General features: G+C 40.5%; 1 protein-coding gene across 3 annotated transcripts in view; it reads left to right on the forward strand.

Moving 5' to 3' along the window:
* Positions 1–860: 860 nt before the first annotated feature.
* slc41a1 (solute carrier family 41 member 1) overlaps positions 861–24932 on the forward strand; it is a 34912-nt gene continuing 10840 nt past the window's right edge. Inside the window, exons 1-4 of one of the 3 annotated variants that reach the window (XM_056399398.1) lie at positions 861–978; positions 10777–11922; positions 17821–17928; positions 23225–23296. In XM_056399398.1, the coding sequence (XP_056255373.1) occupies positions 11437–11922; positions 17821–17928; positions 23225–23296 (666 nt within the window). In that variant the 5' untranslated portion in view covers positions 861–978; positions 10777–11436. Of the gene's footprint in view, positions 979–8676; positions 9012–10409; positions 10543–10776; positions 11923–17820; positions 17929–23224; positions 23297–24932 lie in introns of those variants that run through there. The other 2 variants (XM_056399380.1, XM_056399390.1) reach the window with 2 other exon arrangements.

Here is a 24932-nt window from a genome sequence, read left to right on the forward strand (position 1 = left end):
GAAGGTATATCCACTGGCTATATGGTAACAACAAAAAATTTGTAAAACAACAACAAAGGCACCAAGTGTTACTTTTTACTTCTGTTTAGTTTGGTCAAAACACCTTCAAATGCATGCAATGCTTTTCTCTGTCACAATCATGATTATTGCTGTATGTTCAGACAGAAGACAAAGTGGATTTTAGAGGCAACACAGTTGCTTAAAAGGTCAATGGAAAGATGGTAGTAGACACAAAATCACCAGGGCAGCACAAACTGACAGCTACAACTTGAGCACAAATCTATTGAACAATTTGCTTTAAATGTTCAGAGATGAGAGGAAAAAGAAGAAACATTGGGGTTAAATAACAGAGAGAACTGGAGTTTCTGGTGAGTTCAGGGAGAGACTGAGCTGAACACAAACACACAGACACCTCAGACAGTCAGTGTGTCTGTTGCTGGCTAGCTTACAGCCGATGCCTGTACAGTTGTGACAGCTCACATTCTCCATCTGAGGAATGTTGGTCAAAACTACATGTCCCTGAATGTCCTTTAACTGAATGAATCAGATGGGATGAAGCATCTGCATGATGTTAGTGACAGCACTCTCACTAGGGTTTCTAATGACTCATAGGAGAAGTGAAAACTCAAACTCAGGCCTGTCGCAGTTTTCTGCTGCAGTTTTGTGTGTAGAGGAGGAAGGCTGGAGGGGATGGGAGAGGGAGCGAGGGGGTGTGTTCGGTGGACAGCCATTCATCCTGAGCTAAGGGAAGGTTTCCAAATCTCCCCCCTGACATTCTTCTGGGCTCAAAGAAGCCCCGGCACAGAAGTGGCCCAAAACTGGCACAGACCGCCTCAGCGTTGCCAGGGACAGCCACTCTGCCGAGGTGTTGCTGGGGCCCAGCGCTGTTTTGTCTTCCATTCTCACCTCACTTCCTGGTTTGGAAAAGAAGGCTGGAGGATCATTAACCAGCAGAAGGACCTCATACTGCACCGTACTGTATGTAACCACGTCTCCATTTAGTTAGCTATTTCTGCCTTCACTGGCATGGCCTTCCTTTTTTTTTTTTTGCTCTAAAGCAAACATCCATCCAGTGTAGTCGTCAGGTAGATTTCCTAACCTGACGGAAAGATTATTCATATCTCACGTATTGCCAGGGACCAGTTTAGTGTGTCATATTGTTCCATGTCCTGTATTTGACACTACAGTGCACAGTGTAACTTAAATGTTACATCATGTCTTTTCACTGGATGAATACCGTCTTATTGACCTTATACATTTAAACAACAAAGAAGCTCTGTGACTTTGTTCTTTTGTCTTTTTACTTCCTGTCTATACCAGATGTGGGAAAGTGTCGCGCTGTGTAATTTAACATCTGCTGCTTATAATCCCATTGTGCCTTAATTATTGGAAATATATCATAAGTTTCACAAAATGACATGCAGCGTTGAGGATTATTTGCATTGTACGTAACTTTGTGCTATAGATGGTCTGTCTTTCAAATTTGTAAAAGGTTGTGTGAATCTATCAGGGTTGTGACTTTTGTTTTTGCTTTTGTTTTTTTAAGAGACAAACCTGAAAATTGAAAAAAGAAAAAGGAATCAGTAGTGCCTTCTGATTTGATGGCAGATTTTCTGGTACCCTGGTGAGTCTTAAAACAAACATTCCCCAAAATTCAATGTTGCGAAATGTCCTACTATCCATTATAAAATATATCCATGCCCATTATTTTAAAAATCTACATTCAGACAAAGTATTAAAATACAACCAATAGGTTAAAATGTGTTGTTCTCTGACCCTTTGTATCTGTGCTTTTTTCATAGTTTGTGGGTAGTTGTCCTTGAGGTGGAAAAACATTAAACTGCCCAGTTTCTGATCTGGAAATGACTACTTTAAGATGATTTTTTTAAAGTTAATGTCCATATACCAAGCCCTAAGGCTTAATCCATGTCTACATGCAAGCATAAGAATTGTGACATGTTGTGAAGCTGAAAATTCCTACTCTATTTATAGTGTAGCATATTTTAGTACACATCTTTCACACTCACCAGTATGTGTGATCAGTATCTATTTTGTTAGTTTCATAGTTTATAGACATACAAAAAGGAAGTTCGGTTAGTGATAATAAAATTAGACTCATAGGTTGTCTATTAAATATTGTATCATGTGTACTGAATCTGAGAATGAATCCTCTTAGCTCCTGAATCCTCTTAAGGATAACCCGTGAGTTTCCATTCTCCATACGCTCGCATTCCTACAGGGCCAAAGTCACTGTGCAGCACCAAGCTGGTGTAGCATCTGGAAACACATGTACACAGAAAATCCTATACAGATACATTGGTATTATACAGATATAGTGCACCAACTCCTTCAAGATCATTATGGAGCCTTGTAAAAATTATATAAAGAGGAAATTAAAGAAGTTAGGGAGGCTCTGGAAATAACATATTACATGGCTCCAGGAGGCACCAATAGACATTTTGAAATTAAAAGACGTTTTTAAAAGACATTTTTCTCTAGAAATCATGCAATAACACAGCGCAGTAATTAGAGCATAATAATTAGAGCACTTTGAAATATGAGAACAGGAAAAGCACAGGTGTAAATAAAAAGATAAATGATAGCTGATACTGCTTCAATTTCAGTGGCTGGTATTGTTCATGCTGGCTCACAGTCATACTGTCTCTCTTAGTGCAACGTTTCAAAAGAACAGAGCCATCATTAATGTTATTAGTAACCTGGGCTTTTTCTACTATGAATTGACAAGCCTCTGAGGTGTCTAGATGTACTTAAAAATTACTGAAAATAATGGATTGTTATGGTAATTAAAGAAGTTTTGCTATTGCTACATTGCTGACGTTAGCATTAATGCTATTTACTCACCAGTCTAGAAGAAACGTTGTGAGTTCACTAGGAGCTGTCTCCAGTGGTGGAAAGCAACCCTCTAGTTTTACTTCTATTTATTTCACTTCTTTTCTTCTACTGAAGTTAGCATGTTAACTAGCTAGCCCATGCTTTCCAATACTGAGTCACTGTAGCATCCAGGCTGCCCTGAAAAAGTAACACTGCTCAGAGGGTGTATTATAACCTCCTGTCTTGTAAATGCAACAATGCCTGAAGCTCTTGGCAAGACTGGTAAGTAAACAACTGTTAATGCTAAAGTTGGCTATGCAAAAACAGTAAAACTTACAAATAAAATAGTTCGCAAAAAAAAAAAGAAAAAAAAAAAAAATAGTTCGCTGTGCTTGGATTCACAACAGCTTCAATGGATATTTTCTAAATATTTCACAATAGACAGCTTTTGCTTTACGCTAGTGGTTAGCAGCTAACCGAAACTGTGAATTTTGAAGTATTTAAAATATAGCTATAGTATAGTAAAATAGAGCTGTGAAATCTTTTTATGGTGACCTGGTTGTGGTGTAAAAAGCTGTAAAGATGTTAACAAGCATGTTAGCCAACAGTCGCCTCCTCTCACTGAGCAGACACAGAGCAACATTTGCGTTCATTTGGAATTGTGTTTCTTGCCACGTGAAGAAATTAACTCCAATATTGACTCACCTTTTAGTTGTTTCTGTAGCTGCAAAATGCTGTGCTATGTTCACTTGCTAGTATCTGGTGTCAGCTAGACAAAAAGCCATAGGACATATACAAATTATTGATTCATGCAACGTCAAGATTTTTCCAGTGCCTTCATATTAAGAAATAGTACATGTAAGAATTTTGACAGAAGAGTTCTGTGGTAGTTATAGATTCATTCAGCACTGTGCTCTTGCTGTTTGACAGGAAATAAAAAAACTTGTACTGCAGTTATGTTAATGCATGTTGTAACAGTTTTGGTAAACCCTGCCAAACAGATATCCTGTCCAATCAATGAATGACAGAGATGTTCAGCTCAAATGGTGGCTGTGACTTTATATTTACAAATGATTGTGTGTGCATTCAGTTGGGATGGTTAAGGTCAGGGTAAGGGGCAGAGGAATGTATTATGTCAAACACAGGTCCCAACGAATATATTAAATATATGTATATTTATTTTAAGCAAAGATGACTTACATTGTGAACTGTCTTTGTGTGATTATATATTAACTAAACTTTAGCTTCATCATCAACAAAACTGTTGGATGGATGAAACATTTAGAGATGACTTTACTATTTTTAGATCTTCTTCACTGATACTATAATCAGATTTTTACCTGGATGTTGTATAATTGTATTTAAATTTGATTTTCAACTATGAAAAGACCTAAATGAATGAGTCAGAGTGATTATTTTCTATTTTCAGCTAGATAGCCTGCTAGATGTACTAATAAAAGCTGTTAAATATTACAAAAGAGGGTGCTATATTAAATCCATTATTGAATATGTAAGTCATCTGTCTTCTGAAGCATCCCACATTGGCTTATGTGTATTGACAGAAGATCATATACAGCTTTTGTTCATGTTCATAAAATATTTACCTATTGGTGGAAATTTTTTGGTTTAAAACATCAAATGATCAGTGAAGAAGAGGGAAACAAAGCCAACCAATCAGATCCTGTGCCCATGAATATTAAAAAGTTCTTTTTAAAAAGTTCTGTTATTAATGGTGTGGTCAGGTCAAGTAAATTCAAGTCAGGGAAATTTTATTCATGTAGCCCAAAAACAACAAATCATTCTGAAAGGATTTCACTATCTGTACAACCGTCAGATCAGATAAGAAAAATTACCCAACAAAACCTTTAACAGGAAAAAAATGGATGAAGTCTTGAGAGGAGAACCAGAGGGAGGAAAGACAGACATATAGCATATGTAGGTGTAAACAGGAGTAACAATGAAATTATTATAATTTCAAAAATAAATAATGATAATAATGTAGAGAAAGAGAATGACACTACTCAAAATAGTTATTTTGCATTTCAAAAACTTATTGTTAAATTCTCCTTCACAGTAATAGATTGCCTTTACTCTATTTGAATTTAATGGAAGTCAGTCAGACTAAGATATTACACTCAACTTATTTAAGATATCTTTGATTGTGTAACTTGCATGTAAAAAATCGCCACAATTAACATTAAATGGTTAGAAATAATACATAAAAAATCACAGGGATTGTCCTTTAAGATGTCGTAAATGTACTTTATACAGTCTGAGACAACTTTCCCATTCACTTTATATCCCATAACTGCTTGATTGACAACGACAGACAGAATGAATTTGAAATTTGACTCTGTTGCAGTTGTTACTTTCCTGTTGCACTAACCACCAACAGACATCAGTTCCAGGAAGCAACTTTTCTGCGTTATCTGGAAATTTTTAGTGATTGAAAACCAGAAGAATCCTCTCAGATAACTGAGTAAACCTGCTTCTCACAACAAGCCACTACAGGTACATATCTGTGGTAAATTCACTTACATCTGCAAATTGGAAAAAAGTGAATATTCACTCCTGTAAACAAATGGGGCAGAAAAATAAATGAATAACAAGCCCAAGTTCAGCTACACGTCTGTAAAGGATGATGATTTATCACAGGGTATAATCTCACACACACCCCATGTTTTTACGCGAAGTTTGAGAGCTGCAGTTTCATTAGCGAAAAGACTATGTCCAGAGACCTTGAATGACTATACGTCAGTATTTAGGGAAATATTCTATGCATTTTTGCTTTCTTGAGTGGATCGATACCAGTTTGCATGCTGAGTATGAGGGGAACTGCCAGAAGTTATCTTATGTAGCTTAGCATGAACACAAGGTAGACAAGGGAAAAGCTAACCTGAATTAGATGTTCTGGTGGGTGGATTTAGTGGCCTCAGGACAGAGGCAGGCTAGCTGTTTCCCCCTGTTTACAGTCTTTGTGCTAAGCTAAGCTAACCAGCTGCTGGCTGTAGCTTCGTATTTATCGTACAGACATCAGAGTGGTATAAATCTTCTTATCTAACTCTTGGCAAGAAAGCAAATACATTTGCAAACAAATATATTTCCAAAAAATGCCAAAGCATTCCTTTAAATTTAATTTCAGATAAACCAGTTGATCCTCTGTTATTTACACAGAATATATACAGACAGACGTTCCCTGCATTAACAACAGGATACATCCACCAATGTCTAAATGTTCTTGAAACACTACAATCTTCTATCAAATCTTTTACTGGCACTCCTCTTTTACATATCTATATGTATGATTTAGAGAAATGTGCAAAATAATTAAAGCTTGACTGCAGTCTGAGTAATAAGACCACAGAGTGAAAGCAAGTCAAAAGTTCCCATTCACCTACATGCCTGGGTAAAAAAGCCCCTAACAGGCCACAGAGTGCCACAGTGTGAGTGACTCTCATTCCCCTGTCATTACTGGATGTTTACGCTGTGTGCAAACTGGCTCAGCTCACCACTCTGCCAGCATGGGGGGGATGTGGACGGATTGTAGCCTCTGCTCTCTGGGCGATGCCGGGGCTGACGATGCTGAGCAGAGCAGCTGTATAGCAACAGGCAAACAGCTCAACAAAGCGGCAGGTCCTCTGGGGACGTTGTTAGAGCTGCCGCTCTCTTAGGAACAGCGTGAGGAGGCCAAGGCAGTGTGCAATTTATCTGTCAGATGACACACAAAACACACACACATACTGTGCAATCCATAGTGGAAAAAGAGCCTTGGTAGTACTTTCTGTTATGTGAATGTTATAGCTAATCAAGAACCAGAATATAATTTTAAAATACGGAATAAAGCATAAGATACCATCACATTGGCAAGACACGGTAAATAATTTTATACAGCAGATTTCACACCAAAATACAATTCTTTTCATAATGAATTAAAACATTTAAAAGGCAATGTAAAACTCAGTATGCAAAGACAGAGGACTTTTTTTTTAAGAAAATTAAAACTATAAATAATATAAAGTAGGTCAAGATGAGTGCTTAAAGCTGCTACAATCCACATTTCTATAGTTCATCATTTTGTTTCCAGCAACAGCAGGCAGCTATTTTCAGCATTAAAAAAAGCTCTGATAAATCCACTGTAGGCCAATGCACCCAATGGCATTTTTTTGGACAAAATTACCAACTAGCTCCTAAACATATGGAGCATTCAGTCACTAAATAATCAGACATTTTTCTCAGAAAACTGGTAGAGACCAAACTAGAGCTAAAAGGAGAGTGAATATTGGACTTTTTGCCATGTGGCAAGAAGCTCTTTCTGTGTAAATAGGCAACTGTTTGTTCACCATAACACCTTTATAATGTGTTGCATTTATAGCTTGCTCTGCTACCCCCAAAATGGCAAAAAAGTCAAGGCCTTACGTGATTGTTGACTGGTCACTAATTGCCAGATTTCAAGACTCTTTACTGGGGTACTCTATGAGTGTTGTTTATAAATTTAAGCTATAACATGCACTGTTTTATCTTATCTAAAACTAAAGCCATAGAATTTCATAATACATTAGTCCATGATGTATTTAATTTAAACCACTTCCACCCCCGTCATAGGAGGACAACTTTATTTATATCTAATTATCTATTCTTTAATTGACTGGTTTATTAAAAATAGGATATCAGCCTTAATCCAATATATTTTTCTCGTCTACTAATGTATTTTCTATTTAAATGGGATGCTACAATGTAATCGGCAATGTCAGTTTTGAATTTTAAAACTAGGGGTGCACTGCTTGTGCAACTGGGTTGGGGATTGGGATTGAAATCATAATGAAGTAACTGCTCTCCTCGCTGTATCCAATTCTTATATGGTCAGACCAACCAATCAGATATAAATAAACTTTGATTATTTGAATGTGGCATGTTTATCATTGGTCAGATCAACAAGGACAAAATAAAATACTTTTCAGTTATTTGTTTAAATTTTGGGATGAAGCAGGATGATTTCGTGGGGAAATGGAGCATTTGGTGGGTCACTGATGCCCTGTGCCCATGCTGATAGAAAATAGGCCAGTTGCCACCAAAGACAATAATTTAGTTTTGTCTGTATTCAGGATATATCACTGTTAAATAAAAGAGGCCCTAGGATCAAGCCTTGAGGAACTCCATGGATAGATTTATAAACCCATTTTAACCACAGAGACACAACAAAAAGCTCCCTCATTATAGATATGTTGTATGTTGTAGAGGATCAAGTACACAATACATGGTTTTAAAGTCAGTAAAGTTACTATGGATCATCCTTGTTGAATAGCCTATAGGGACTCATTATGAGTCCCTAAACAAATATTGTGGTATTATTAAAATTCTTATTAGAAGAGGTTTCTTTTCTTTCTTTCTTCTTATTGTTTTATCAATATCTATTCAGGATCCCTGTTCCTCACTTGTATTTCCAGGTCACTTTGGTGTAATTTCAACACTTTGACTTATGTAAGACTTGCATTTATTTATTCCGTGAGTGGATGAGTGACTAACATCCACCCCAGTTCAGTTAGACAGTGCTGATATGCGTGTGTGTCCATTCATTCAGAAGTCTCGTCCTATTGTTAAATTAAAACTCGTATCTCTGCCCTCTGGTAGTAAATTAGCAGGGTTGCTGGAGGAGACTGGCACCGCACGGGCACACATTTCCACACACATGGGGTAAAGGGAGGGGACATGCTTGTGCGCAATGGAGACAAGGGGTGGGAGGGTGGGGTTGTGGTGTGATAGGGGAGGTGGGGTGGGTAGGTATGGGGGGGCTGTATCGTCATCTCAGAGTGTGGCTACAGGGCCCGCCTTGTGGCTTCCTGGCCCCCTGCACCGGACGGGTGTATTATAGATGCGCATCCAAGCAGCCGGGCGGCGGGGGCCACTGGACGGGTGCAATGTGACGGGGTCGGGAGAGACTGGGACACAGCCTTTAACCGCGTGGGAGGGAGGGTTTAACCATTAACCACCATTAACCATTAAGGCAGCTGTGCAGAGCCGGTACCGTACATAAGGCGTGCACACCGGCGTCCACGCCTCAGCCTGAGCGCGTTACCAAGAGCTGGAGGATACATGCAGCCAGCCACACAGAGTCCCTGTGCTCTCACTGCTCATCACTCCGGTTTGTCCGCTTCTCCTCTCTGGACCGCTGACACCAAAAGGTAACTGCCGCCGAGGAGCTTTTTCTGACTACCTGCTGGACATTTCAGCTCTAATTTCATAACAGCATGAGCGACCGGCTGTGAGAGTCACGTAATGCCTTTATCTGACGGAATGTGTCACTTAGCGACTCAGACTGCAAAACCCCAGCTGCTTTCTTTAGCTGTTTATGTATGCAGATATTGGAAGAATAGAAAATGATTATGCATTTGCATTCATTTTCACGAGTTAAATACTCGTGGTGATAGTGGCAGTGACATGGGCTCCAGCCCGGTGCTGGAACAGAAAGCCCTCTGCCCTTGTTTAAATAAGCAGTAGAATAGAATAGGAGGGCTCGTCTATTCAGCCCTGACCAGGGGAGCACTAATTTACGCCTTTGCCATGTTGGGTTCGGGTGGTATTGGTCCTGACTACTAAACAGCGGATTGTTTCAGCGGGGAAAGCCAGTCTGTGTGCGGATGTCGCAACATGCAGGCTGAGGAAAGCTGCGTCCAGTCCGCAGCAGTAAGGCTGGAAGCGTGCAGCTCGGCCTTCAAAATAAAAGTTTTTGTATTTATTTATTTATTTTATTTTTTATTTATGTATTTATTTATTTATGTAGCTTACAAGTTCTTGGAAAATTGCTTAATGGCATCTGTGTCCGATGTGTGTTGTCAGGTCAGGTGCATGGTATTTAGCATCAGGTGGCTAAACTGAGCTGAAATCTGAACTGTCAGCTGTAATCACAATAGAGGTCATACTAGGATTACTGTTACATCTTAATAATATTTTGTTAGTTATTGCTCCCTTCACTACATCAGATTCAGGACATTATGCTTGTTCTATTGCTTGGTAAATGGAAACAAGGAAAAAATCAGTAAATGTGCCAGCCTCACCTCTATTATAATGTCTTTCCACCTCTGTTTCCATGAAGAGGATAAACACTGTAGACACATTTGACAGCTTTGCTGCTTAATGGTTATCCTGGTTATTGACTAGAAGGCAATGGTTTGCAGATCAGATTTGTTGTTTATTTTAAAGATACTTGAAATTTTCAGTATTTGGTATGACTAAAGAAAATGCATCGTTAGTTGAAAATGTGTTTCTCAACATATTGTCACATGTAAGTGTATTTTTCTCATTTGTATTTCTATGAGTTTCCTTAAATGAACTTTGTGTTTGGACAGTTGTAACTTAAAATTTGAGGGTGTATTTTTACTCTGCCTGTAGTTTATGCTCATTAAAGGATGGCAAGGGTTGTTTATTTTGAAAGGCACAACAGGAATTATTGTCCTTGCAATGCTGTCTGCTTTGAAGGTGGTGGGATACTCTGTTTCCAGAGGATGTAAGCTGTACCTCTGTTAATGGTAGAATATTTTTAGACACCGGGAGGAAATTTGGCGTGGGATGAATCTGTTTTCAACCTCACTGTTGGTCTCTCTCCACTTCTGCCATAATGTCAGTGGAGAGGACAGAGCTTTATCCAGGGCTTAAACACTGTAATAGTCTATTACAAGGACTTACATAGCATTTGAGGCACTCAGAGAAGTTAAGGTACTTAAGAAGTTTTTATCATTTGTCTTCAAGATTCTAACAGTTGTATTTTTTTATTGTGGTGCTTAACAGCAAGTTACCTTTTTCATTATTTTCTGTGATCAACTATAATACTCTGCATGTTAGCCTGTACAATGCCCGCTTTTTGTTTTCTATCAGGGAAAATGGAAATGTCTCACATTTAGTACAGTCACATGTAAGACTGAATAATCAATTAATTTGTTCTTTTCCCAGGTGACTGTCCACTCTGGTTGGGAAGTTACTTTTCTGCAACTGGTAATTCAATCCTCGGACTGCAGACCTTTAAATATCTCCCTTGAAAACCTCCCAGCAGCCACGTGGTGTAAGGTGAGACATTCCCAGCCCGGTACACTGACCAGTCTGACATGATCAGTGGACTGAGAGCGTGACCAGTCTGCGCTGCAATCTTTCCACTTCAGACCTGTGATTTCAGCTTTTTACTGAACTTTGAAGGACTGTTTTACAAGTGACTGGAGGGGATTTCTGTGGTGAGTCCCCGAGCACATTGTTTTCCTCTCTCATCTGCGTTGAACCATTATGCTTTCTTCTTTTTTTTGTCGGCCTACCGTGAGCACCTTGCAGTGAATGGAGAACATACTGGTTCTGCTCCCGAAGCACCGACAGGAACACGGGCTCTGCAGACACACGGCTGCATGTGCCTTGCTGCAGGTTTTTTCTTACAGAGCAGTTTTCTCCTGGTCTTTAATAGCGACATCCACTCCCTGTAAACCTCTTTAATGGGATAAATCAATTGGACTGATCAGGTTCAAAACCAGATCAGGTAACAAAATCCATTCTGACTTCCCCAAAACTGTTAGGCCAAGGCAAGCTGACCTTTCTTTGTCAAGCCCACAGTCTATCAAAGGCTTCCGCATGGTACTTTGGTTGAACGAACAAGACAAACTCCCCGACATCGACATGTCTTCCGGGGCCATTGAAATTAAGAAGGAGGGAGGCCCCCTGACGCCAGCCTTCCTCAACTCCAACTGCTCTGTCCTCCCGGTAATCCTCACCAAAGACCCAGAGGAGGTGAGCCCAGGGACCGGGAATGAGTTCGAGCTCACAGAAGTCACAGCTTTTGCGGAAAGGACCGGTGAGACTGGGGAGGATGAGGAGAGGTCGGAGATTGTGGTGGCGATGGACTGCCGGGCCAACGCCAAAGGTCAGCGGGAAGAGGACGCTCTCCTGGAGAATGCAAGCCAGAGCAACGAGAGCGACGACACCAGCACCGACCAGAGCCCCGAACCACCGGTGCCACTCAAGGAGACCTCCTTCTCCATTGGTTTGCAGGTGGTGTTCCCCTTCCTGCTGGCCGGGTTCGGGACAGTGGCAGCGGGAATGGTGCTAGACATCGTCCAGGTGAGTGATCCAGAAATGTTCTGTAATGTACATAATGAGTATATAGCATATATTTATGAAGAAATATTCTGTGAGTATAATTAGAAACTTCTAAAGGATTCATCAACAAAAATGGTCCTGCTCTTGTAGAAGTCTAAAGAACATGGATGGAAAAAGATGGAAAGGATGACTGGAATGTTTTGGATATTTTGGAAGATGGGTGGTGGAGAACTGAACTGTTGTGCACCAACATAATTTAGACTTTGTTGGGAGTATCACAGGATTGCTTGGATTCAAATGTCTGGAAACACTCAGTCAGACCTGAACCTAGATCGTTGAGCTCCACCATACTCCCTTTTCTTAAGTGCAGTCACCTGTGAAAAACAATAGGACCTCCGTCTTATTTAATCCTCCAGTAACGTTCATCTACAGTTGTGTTTCTGAGCTGAGCCAGTGCTCCAGGCGGACCATGTGTACTGAGTCAACATGTGGGATTGGCTCGTTCCTGGAGCATTTGAATGAACTGGTTTAGTGAGCCCTGTTCGCCTTGGCATGTGTCTGCTGCTGCTGCAGGGCCTATCTCATGGCATGCCTTTGGGAATGGGTAGATGGGGCAGTTTTCACACACCATGGGGTATTTACATAATGCTCTTTCTCCTCTATGGCCTGTTTCCCTGTCCCTCGGGGCTGTCACATACTGGTACACAGTGTGTCTTCTAATGGCCTGTCACACAGCCTTCTATTGGAAATCTGACATACTTTGCTAGAATAGAAACTTGAGGAGAAGGTGTTCATTGTGGTGCAGTGTAGAGAGAGAGCTGCTGGGTCCACTCTGCCTCCGAGAGAAGAATATAACCCAACTTATAATTTCTGTCCTTCCTTCTTTTCCTGTTGACTGGCTGCAGTTGCTGTCTTGCATCTGAGTGCATCTGAGTGTTCAATGTGGAAAGGCATGCTGGCATGCTGACAGGTCATATATTCCTTTAAAGTCAGCTTGTGATGCATATAAAACTGGAGGTGTCAGGCTGCCAGGAGACCAGTCCAGGCACATTGTGTACACGCATACTGATGCCAACATGGTGGACCCCAGGAACTCGGCACACAGAGGAAGGGGACAAGCAGGGAAGTTAGTGTGGTTTCTTTGAGCACCTGAAATGGCAGCACACTACAGTCGAGCTAGTGAGGAAAAAAAACAAAAACAAAATACTGTGTGGTGTCAAAGCCTCCATTACCATGTGGTTAGGTATTCTCACTAAACCAGGAATGCAGAGGTTTGAGGTCAAAAAGTTTTCATGCTGCCTCAACTTAGGCACCATGCTGCTGCAGTTTCTCCAATTTCCAAAACACTCAGTGCACTATTCCTTTAGAGGTAAGGCAGTGAAACAGGAGATACAGATGGTACAAGGTCTTATCTTTCCCTTCTAGTCTGTGGGCAGACCTTGGAAGAAATGCTTGCAGCGAGATGCAGAGCGAGGCTCGTCTGAAGCGACTGTTCTAGTGAGTTCGGCTGAGCATCTAGCAGGTTGTCTCACTGCCTAATTCCCCCTCCATGACACCGTGAAATGCTAACTCAGCTAATCCTCCCTGTCCTTGCAGGAAGGTAATTGTCTAACTCTCTCTCAGTCTCTCTCTCACTCTCTCTCTCACTCTCTCTCTCTCTCTCTGGTTTGGTCGGACTGCGCCAGTTCCTTTGCTAAAAGTACGTTTTGAAAACTGTAACGTTCTACAGTCTTTACTTTAAGTGTCTGCCTGGCCTGAGTTTAGAAGTTGTGGCTTGGACCAGCGCATGACTTGGCTTTTTGCGTCACTCTCTATAAGTCGTCTTTGAAATTCGACCGCTTTAACGTTGGCCACTTTGACTATATGCAGCACAAACACGCAGAGCTTCTGGCCTCATTCCCACTCGAGGTTTGCCCAGAAAGGACTGTCCAGGCTGGTATAGAGGAGTGAGACGTCTGCATAGTTCTGCTTAGTGACATGGTAGCAGCAGTAGCAGAATGACCTAAAACTGTCAGTCTTTAACTGCCAGGGCCAGAAACAGAGTTTGAGGGTGACCAGCTTCACTTGGACTAAAGGTTGCACATGGTTTGTAAAGATCATATAGAGCTAGTTTTGTGTCAAAGTGTCAAAGGCCAAATGGATGATTTGTAAAGAGTCAAAAGACCCAGTTTGAGTTTCTATCACCCTACGATTCCTTTGTCTGTGCAGTCAAACAGAAAACCAATAATGAAAAAAAAAAAAAGTTCATAATCATAATCATCTCTGTGTTTATGTCTGCCTCAGAGTCTAGCCGTCTGCCCTGTGCTGAAATGCCAAAGGATGGGACACAGCTTCTGCCTAAAAAACAAACAGTCTAAAAATACAGGCTCCAGTAAACAGGAAATCGTAGTTGACACAAAGGTTTAACACCAGCCAAGCCCTCGCTGCCCACCAGCCACCATTTTGGTCCAACCACATCCACTTGCCTGGTTTTCACACATGAACCACTGTGAAACCAGAGCGTGGGCTTATTCCCTCAAACTGAATCATCCTTCCAACTACTGGCTTCCATCCCTGGCTCTGAACCAGCCCATATTCAAATGTATGTAACTGCTTGGCTCGACTTAGAAATCCTATTTCTTCCAGGATTTATGATTATTGTAAAAATATATGATCTAAGGCCCTGAAACAAGTGTTTTTTTCAAAACCTTCCATGGTGTCCAACCAACCATTTGCACCTCCTGTTGCACTGACTGATTGCTTCTATTCATATTGGTCAGTTATTTTACGGCAGCTGATGACAGAAGATGTTATGTCCTGACAATCATTAACAACATATCAGCTCACAGCTATTAACACCTGACAATATCCCAGAACGCCTCTTGGTTAGGATGTGAGTGATAGGGATTGAAAGGATTAGCCGGTTAGAATGCTTTTGTGTTGCACCAAGCCCTGGCTAATCTTTCACTCTGTCCAGGATCCTGAGGAATACTTGGAGGGTTCCAAGTTGCTTGTCCGGATGGACTCCCTCTGGTCAGAGAGTTCAGGCTTGACCCTTGGATATTAACGGCCCTTATCTCAGGCTTCTTTAGCTTGATCACACTTTTTTGTGTACATATGGGAAACTCTTCTCTCCTTATCCTCCAACATAAAAATCCAACTGAAATCCAATGAATGTAGTTCCTAAATGTTCATCCATTTAATACCAGTAATGATGTTGTATTGCTGATGTTCATCTTTTGGGTTCAACTCTATACCCATTAATCTTGGTCATTAATCTATGTTCGTTTTACCCCTCCTGCGTGTGTTACCACGTGAGTCTACCATTCATGCTGCACCACCAGGAAAATGGAAATGGACACCACCTGATGTAGTTTCTGTGATGCTGCCTGAGTTGCGTTGACATTACATGCCATCAGGCTCAGCTTCCTACTCAGTACAGCAAGTACAGTGATCACAAATAAAATGGGGCCATGTTACTCAACTGGGCAACCCGACCCTTGTGGGGCTTGCATACCAGAGCTCCTATAGGTCTGTACACAGAGGTACTGGGGTTGTCCTGTAGAGTTCCTAGAACTGAGGAGATGGCCGTGAGGAGGGAGGGCTTGTTTGGCTTTAAGCCAGTGTTCCATGGAGACAACAACATATATCACCACGGGGAGGCAAAGAGGGAGATAGGGGAGTGAGACAGAAGTAGAGAGAGGGAGAAAGCTTGAAAGCATGCGGCTGTGAAAGAAGAGAGGAGTGCTCACAGAGGTGCTCACAAGGCTGCTGGGTTGGCAGAAGGCAGTGAGCCAAGCTGAGGGGCTGGCTGTTGGAAAGGAGCTGTGCTTGGCCCGATGACAGCAAGGGGATAGGCAGAAGGAGTTTAACCAAAAATTGGAGTTTAGGTGCCACACCTACTGATACAACACGCTCTGAAGTGTAGACGACACCCCCTTATCAGCACTGTACATCTGGATGCACAGTGGGAGCAACACAGTGAAACAGAAACAGCGAGCTAGTGTGAGAAATGCAGGCCAACAGTGTTTATATGTAGCTTCAATGTCGGCTACTCCTCTATTTTCCTCCCCTCGTCTATTTTCTCCTCTGCCTCTCTTTTCTTTTCTGTGTCAGCCTCAGTGAATATTGATTCAGCTCGGGGCGGACTGGACTGTAAGTGCTGGGGGCCTGTGGGACCGGCTCCAAAGATAAGCACTTTTGCTGGAGAAAGATCGATGGCCTCGGCCTCAGCAATACCTTTGTTTCTGACCACAGTAGACCACAAACTTGCTATCACTGCATGAACTCTAATGGAGGCACAGCATAGAAAGGCACTTCACCACAGTGACAAGCTCACAGGGAACCCACCTCTCAAGGACTGGCTGTCAGTGAGGGAGGAGGTTATCTGGGACCAGGGCTAATATTATAGGCTATAAATATCCCATTAAAGGCCATCTACTAGGCTGAGTGGGCACGTTTTCTAGCACATGCTAAATATGATTTGTGTTTCAGAAAACCCACCACCTGCACAAGCTGTCCTTTAGATTTACCTGGTCTAGCTTCTGGCTGACTTTGTTTCACACTATTACACTTTGGCCTTGGGGGGAGAGCAGCAGCAAAATTTAGCTCCTTTATGCTGAGGTAGGGGCGGAGCAGCAAGGATGGCAATGTAATGCTAGTCCTTATGCTGAAGTACTGTGATGAGTCTTTAAAGGTCCCATATTTTCCCCTTCTCCTATGTTTTCTTTGAAGTGTTGATCCATAAGAAGATATATTTGTGGTTTTAAGAACCAAAAACCATCTCAATATAGTTGTACATCTCCTCTCTCTGGCTTCTCTCTGGAGCTCTAGTAACAACAGGTCAGTGAGCCAATCAGAAGAGAGGAGGCTCTGCGCCTCTCTTCTGATTGGCTGAGTGTTTTCTGAGTGATCAAATAAAAATATAGCAGATTTCAGGTAAATAGTCAGAGAAACCAAATCCTGCAAGGTTGGATGGTGGGTACAGGTGGGCGGGGCTTGGGGCATGGCTGAGGGCAGAGACTGTGATACACAGAAGTTGCTGGGAATGTTTTTCATGATGTTAAAAGAAATTTAACAATTTATTTCTGAATGATGAGTTACAACAATTGCTGCGTCCATTTCCTGTATTCACACTTGTTTTCATGGGAGTCGCAAGGTAGCTAGCTAGCTAGGCTTCCATTCTTGAACCAGCCTACTAAGCTCCAGTTGGCTGACTGTTTCTCCAACTAGAGGAAATGCCATCAATGAGCACAAAAGTAGACCTGTTTGAACAACAAATTGAATATATGCTTGGAAATCCAGAGGTTTGGAATCAGGCTAGAAACTCTACATGCATTTAAAAGAATACATGAAATTAATTTTATACTGGGATCAAAGGTTCCTCCAACAGAGGGGACAGTAGTCTGGTTTGATTTTTTCAGACTGTGCAGTATAAATGTCAGTACTTATGGTCAATATTCAGAGTTCATATATGTACCACTCACTGATTGACAGAAATGTTAAAATTTGCTTAACTAATAACATTATTATTAACTGGTGATGTGTATCTAAATACCATGGAGATTATAGTGAGATATGAGGTGGTAAGCAGAAGTAGGTGAAGATTGGTGAGTAGAGGTGGAAGAGGGGAATCACAAGGGAGAGAAGAGTGAAAGCCAAAAGAGGACGATAATAAATAATTTCACCATGAAGCCCCCGTGACCTTGTTCTTGTTAAAGGAGAGCCGACATGATACATAGTGTGAAAGGTCTGTAGAGACTATCTGGTCCATCATAAAGGTCTGGTTTCACCACTGAATCAATATGAAAGAACAAGGTCACAGAGACCCAGAGACATTCTGCTCCCAACTAAGGAGTCACTCTGTCTATGTGAATCTGATATCAATATGGCAGTGTAGTTACTATGTTGTGTTATTGATATCATATGTGATTGTTGCAGCACTGGACAGTGTTTACGAAGGTGTCGGAGGTGTTCATCCTGGTTCCAGCGCTGCTTGGGCTCAAAGGCAACCTAGAGATGACGCTGGCCTCCAGACTTTCCACAGCGGTAAGAAACGAGTGTGTTTGTGTGAGAGTGTGTCCCATTGTTGTGTGGAGGTATGTTCTCGCCATCCTGAATTAAGAAATTTACATGATGTCCTGCCAGCAGTGTCATAGTTTGTATTCTATTCCGTTAAAAATCATTCCGTTTGTGTAGTAGTTACATCTATATGCAATTTCCTTTGTATAAAACACGAAAATTCCTTGTCTAATTTTAGCCTGTTTTCAATTCATTGTGGCTGTCTAAAGCCTTTCCCCTCAAAAATTACCCAATCCTTCCCATTGCCTCTTCCCTCTAAGACTGTCGGACCCATTAAAACTCATTAAAGCTGATTGTTCTTGCTGGTCAGAGGTCATATTGCCAAACGTGACTTGGGTTTCAGGCAAACTGATAGCAACATTCCTGCCCTCTTCTTTGTTTTTGAACATTTTTGCTGACCCTGCCCGCCCTGTTCACCTGACTACACAGGTTGATTTGCTGTTTGAAGCTCATAAAAGCAGGTCTCTCAAGTTTTCATCTCTAAAACTGAATATGTTAATTATCTCAAACACCCTCCGCTGAGTAGCAAGAAATAATCTGAACAAAATGTATTTGCATTCCTTTGAACTAGTGAATAAAATAGTGATCTTGACAGACAATATAAGACAGTAAGTAAAGTAGAGATGAAATTAACATTGTGCTAACTTGGATGCTGTTTTTTGGCTTGCTAGCTGTGTTTGATTTAACCAGATATTGGTTCTTAGTGGTCCTGTAATTATAGCTAGCTCTCCTGCTGGCTATCCACATTCACCTTTAAGGCAGTTAAAAGCTGTTTTGTTCATGGTACACGGTTTCCACAAGTAGAATTTGATGCTATAGGTAGATAACATCTGTCACTTGAAGCTTCCACAGAGCTCATTGCTATGATGCCTCTTTCTGAGCTAACAGTATTGTCCTTTGTATAGTCTGTGGGGTCAATGACCTAGCAGCATTGCTAACCAGAGGATAGCAGCACAACCCTTACTTACGAAGGCATAAGAGAATTAGCCCAGTATTGCTCTTAAGTGCACCAATCCTCACATTCTTTCCACTGGCCTGAAGGAAACAGGTGACGAAGCTGATTAGCATCGCTAGCAGCGGCCCACCCAGCGTGGACGACTCAGCTCATTCACACTACAAGAATAATCTAATGAAACAGGACATTTAGATTTAGTCTGACAGTTTTCAAGTCTTGAAACAAGTGAACACTAGGATAAAATACTGCACATTCATGTGTTCCCAGTGCAGTGTGTTCTATATGCTATTCCATCGAGCTACAAGCATTCGCCACTAAATTTCTAAATCCTTATTGTATCAACTAAATTGATTAGTTATGACCAACATTATATTGTTTCGTCAGTGTCATATTGTTACATGATTAATCAGCAAGTTGATTTTATCCACATTTACACTTAACAACTGATATAATAACATCCATCAGACTGTGTGAATCAGCAGTAGCTCAAACATTTCATAAAGAAATGATTAAACGTTTAAAGACAAAACATGGGTGTCAGCTACAACTTGGCCCCTTTGTATGATGTTACTTAAATTTGCACTTTATGGTCATAAATGGAATTAATGGTATATATAAAATTTATTCAGCTTGCTTTTCACAATAAAAGTCCAATCGTGTTGAATATTTGATGAGAGACCACTGATGAGGATTTTAACAGATTTTTGCTAATTGTTTTGTGGCCGCATCATATTAGGAATCATGGCTCTTTTCAAAGTCATGACACAAGTAAATCTATAACATACAAATCACACAAAGCTGATTTTATATGGAACTGTTTAAACACATTGACAAAACTTGTATTTAAAAAAAAAAAAAAATATATATATATATATATATATATATATATATATATTACACATATATAGCGCAGTGGTTCCAAAAGGATTTGCCAATCTGCCGAGTTTTCAGTTGAGTATAAAAGGATTCCCACATCCATCATGACAAAGTAGGCCAGAGTCTGGTGTTTGTCCTAAGACATAGCTGTTAGCTCTCTGCTGGCTGGCCCCAGCAGGACCACGTTTCTTTCCACGCCGCCGCTAATTATGAGCAGATTAAGACCACTGTAAATTTCCTAATGCGCTTATTACTGAAAAAAATAATGTAATCCCTAGTACTGGCTGGCTGTAGGAGTTTGTATTTCACATGACTGTGTTTCCTTTTTCCTTTTTCCTTTTTCCTTTTTTTTTTTTTTTGGTCTTTTTAACCTCTTTGTCTTTGAATAAATTCACTGAAATGAAGCTTGTCCTTGTTTTTCATAATTGTTTGACTAAAAGAAATAAGCAGTTGCTTTCTCTGTTCTGTCTCATTCCCTCTTATGTTATTGAGCTTAATTGATTGTAGGTATTTGGATTGTAGGATTTTTTGTGAATTACTGGAACTTGGCAGCACCTGCATGGCAACTGTTGCCAAAGATACAGCGTAATCAGAGATTACAACAGCTACTAAAAGTCTACTTTATTCTCATTTTATATGTATTAAATGTCTCAACATACATTCCATTCATGTACTGTATGTTCAGCCTTGTAAATAACAGGTTTACTCCTAGAAAATGAATGTCATTATTACTCATCTACAAAATGTACTGATGCTTTTGAAACTTGAATTGTATTTCAGCCTCTCATGCGTCTAATGTTGTCCGTGAATCACTTTCACAACATTCACAGTGAATCCATCTCACTGATGATCCAAACACCACTAATCCAGCCGCCCACACACAAACCAAAAGCTGAGGACTTGGCATCATATTCACCCATCATCACACAACACCAGACGATGCTTCTGTGAATTCCTGAGCTTCATCTGTTTGCATGTTGTTGTTGTTCTAAAAGCTAATTTTGCAGAAGTTGCAACAGCTTTTGAACCGTTAAAGGCTGAAATGAAGGCTTCTTATCTGAACTCCTGAAATCTTTTGGAGATAGTAGTTCTGCCGGAAAGCAGCTATATGCCTCTCTTTGCATGTAGAGTTCGTTGTGAGTCTACGATGCCCCCAGTGCTCTGCACAGATGTTTGGTTTTCTCTTATCTCTCCGCCTTAAACCTTCTTATCAGTATTTGTGGCAGTCTGCCCCCTCCGAACGACGGCATGGCTGTCGTTGCAGGGGACATCCGTGTACACATTGACATGGTGCCGATGAGTGAGGAGTATGTTTTCACGGTTGTAAAAGCCGTGTATCTGGCACAAACACAAGTTATCATGACGCACAGTCCAGACATGTCAGTCAGGCTTGTGAGTTTTCCCTGTCAAGCTGCCAGACATAATCATTAAGTGAGGACGGTGCTTGTCGTGAGAGATTCAAGAGGGAGAGGAAAGCCACACACACACACACACACACACACACACACACACACACACACACACACACATATTTAAGAAAATATGTTTAAAGAAAAATAATATTAACACACAGTCACTGAGACCATATCATTACTGCTCATCATTATTATTCATTATTATTATACTTCTGTTTTATATGTCCATTTAAATACACTTTATTCAAACAAGCTAACAGATACACAGTCATGAGTTGTACTAGCTAATCCCTTAGCAAACATTTGCTTTCTTACACATCTCAATGACACAGAGCAACATTCACATTCATTTTGGAGTCATGTTTGTGGCCAGCTGTCCAATCAAAAAGTCAAACATTTAGTTCACTTCGTCCAGCTCTGTTGTGGTCTCTGTGGGAAACATATGGCTTTAGCTAGTTGCTAACTTTGGATGAAATGACAGCCAGCAGAGGTTTTTGGGAGCCATGAGTACTAAACAGTAGATTTGCTGTAAAACTACAAAGGTTAATAATAAAAGGGTAAAAGCTTTTAATAAAAGGCTAATAATGATGATAATAATGATAATAATGATAAGCTAAAAGAACTTTAAATGCTCAGTGGAGCTTCTTGGTGATACCAGCACTATGCAACACTTGGGCAAGCCATTTGATTCACTGTTCATATCCACAATATTGAGCAATGCAGGTTTAACATAGACACTCAAAGGATAATTCCACTTTATTTACAGCTGAGGTCTCATGTTTTTAACCATCAATTATACTGGTAATAATAAGATTATACAAACCCAGGTCTGAAAACATTTCAACATAGCTAAAAAAAAAAAAAAAAAAAACTCCCAGTCAAAGGCATTCAGAAGAGAACACAAAGGAAAATGGACCTCAACTGTCTGACTCAAACATCAATAACAAAACAGCATTCAGTTTACTGAGCCGCCTGGTGGCCTCATAACGTCCTTAGTTTATTTCATGACATTTCCCATCTCACTCTGCCTTCATTTCTTGCCAGCGCTCTACTTGTCTACTCAATAAAGGAATAAAATTTTAAATAAACACCCAGCTTATTGGTTCAGCTTTGACCTTGCTGTAGGCTAATTAGTGTAGTTGTGCGCACACACAGTTTTCCTGCTGAGGGGTTCACATTTCTTTTTAATCATTATTTATTATATTATTTATTTATTTAACAGAAGAAAAATACAGTGCCTGTCACATAACACTTCATACCCTGAAAAATATAAGTTTTAATAAAGCAATATTTTTCTCTCCTTCCTTTCCTTCCAACAGTTAGACTCTGTGAATAAAACTTAAAACATAATTAGTTTTATACATACATACATATATACATATATATACACAGTATATATATATATTATCTATCTATCATGAATTTCCCCTAGGGGATAAATAAAGTATCTATCTATCTATCTATCTATCTATCTATCTATCTTATACGTGTTTATTTGTATATACATGCGCAGCCCTTACCTCCATCTTTTTTCTTCTTTTTTTTTTTTTTTTAATTAAACTCAAGCATGGAGCAGATAGGTGTTTTTATGGGCCCAGATGTTTCCCTTCCCTCTGCATATGTAAATGTTGTGGGACAGAGAGGAAGAGGAGATCCTCTGTTTCTGTCCTCTCACTGTGGATGAGCATTAGGATCATTGCTCTGGACACACAGTGGCCCACTGTAGCCACAGCCACTTGACGCTTGAGACCATCAGTTTGTGTGTATATGTTTGTGTGTGTGCGTGTGTGTGTGAAAGAGAGGAGATGAGATAAGTGGAGTCGGCCGCAGGGTGGGGGATCAGATCAGAGTGTCTTTGTCCAGAGAACTGACATCTTATTGTTCTGATGGGACCAAGAGGCAACAGCATGCACACACGCTGTACACCCACAGATACACACACACACACACACATGCACACACACAGACATATGGAGATGATAATTTGCTGACCTTGTGTGTTCTTTGCCTCTTTCAGGCCAATATTGGTCAGATGGACACAGCCAAGGACATGTGGAAGATGATCATGGGGAACTTGGCCCTCATCCAGGTAACAGATGCACAGCAATACATTCATTTTGGTGATTTCTGCACCAAAAAAAAAGAACAAACAATCAAGCTTCTTCAACAGAAGCAGACCCGATTATCTATTAATATCTTACACTGATGAGGGAAACAGTGTCTCAGGGATCAAGTTAACTGCCAAACCTGGGAACAATCAGGTTTCATAAGTGCTCAGTGTTTACAGTAAACACAATGACTTATCACGAGTGGACACAGAAATAACACTTGTGTAATGTATGGCAGCTCCCGAACATGAGCTCTCGTCAGAAATCAGAAAAGCCAAATATAATCTCAAGAAAGCACATAATTAGTCCAGACACACCTCCCACTCACTATCTGATCTAACTGCAACTACAGAATAATTCAAGTACAGGTTGTCCCACCCTAACCCAGATAAGCTCGGATCTCAAAAACAACTTATATCTGGTGGTAGAAGAAAAGTGTAGGAGCTAGCACGGCTAACAAGCTAATGTCAGCATTTTGTGAATTGCAGCTACACAGCTTTTTCATCAAACACCTTATTGTAATGAGTTTCTACTATTGCCCCTGTACACACTCTGTCTCTTCTTCTCTGCTGCTGCTGCTGCTGCTGCAAACAAACTAAACAAGGAGATTAAGAAACTTTCCATATTTCCTGAATGAGAGCTTCACATTCACGTTTCATCAATTCAGTCTTAAGGTTTAAGGTCCCATATAGTGTAAAGGTAGATGTCCATGTGTTGTTTTATTATAAAGCAGGTCTAGGTTCTATATTAATACTGTGAAAGTATCAGAGTGCTCAGTCCACAGAGAAATGCAAATGATTTGGTTTTTCTGACTGTTTATTTGAAATCTGCTAAATTTCTATTCAGTCACTCAGAAAACAGTCACCTCACCGACCTGCTGTTGCTAGAGCTCCAGAGAGAAGCCAGAGAGAGGAGATGTAAAACTACACTGTGATAGTTTTTGGCTCTTAAAACCACAAATATATCTTCTTATGGATCAACACTTCAAATAAAACACTGGGGAAGTGTAAATATATGAGACCTTTAACTCAAACACTCACACAGAGGCAGTTGCTTGTTATGAATGGAGAGTAAAATGTGATTGGGCCAAAATGTGATGTAACGTGAACCTGAGCAGAAGTCTAATCAGCAGGAATAACTAAAAGTATCTCTTCCTCCTGTTGGTGTCTATATACGTACATTATATGTATCGAATATCAATATTTGGTATTTCATTTCCCAAAACAAGCTGTTCATTTGCTCTTAGTGAATCAGTCACCTCTCTGCCATTTGAAGTGGGCTTGTTGTTATGTAATGTTTGGTAAGTCCATAGTTCCTGGAACACTTTAAACCAGTGCTGGCTGGGTGCTGACACAACCTCCTATTTAGGGTGAGCGTGCACTCACTGGTTCACACTGGTGCTCCATGAAGACGGTTGAACTGGAGAATCCAGATTTAGATGGATGTGTTAGTTGTTTTGTTGGTTTAGTAGCTTGTCGCAGTCTAATGCTAAGCTAATATGAGTGAGTGAGTGACTGATGAAGGTGTTCTCTGTAGTCCATAATGTTAAATGAGGGACTTTTTTTCATATGAAGGCTGTGTAAGCTTCAACAGTGAGTAGCTTTCATCTGGAGTTTA

Source organism: Seriola aureovittata, chromosome 2, assembly GCF_021018895.1.
Source record: "Seriola aureovittata isolate HTS-2021-v1 ecotype China chromosome 2, ASM2101889v1, whole genome shotgun sequence".
NCBI lineage: Eukaryota > Metazoa > Chordata > Actinopteri > Carangiformes > Carangidae > Seriola > Seriola aureovittata.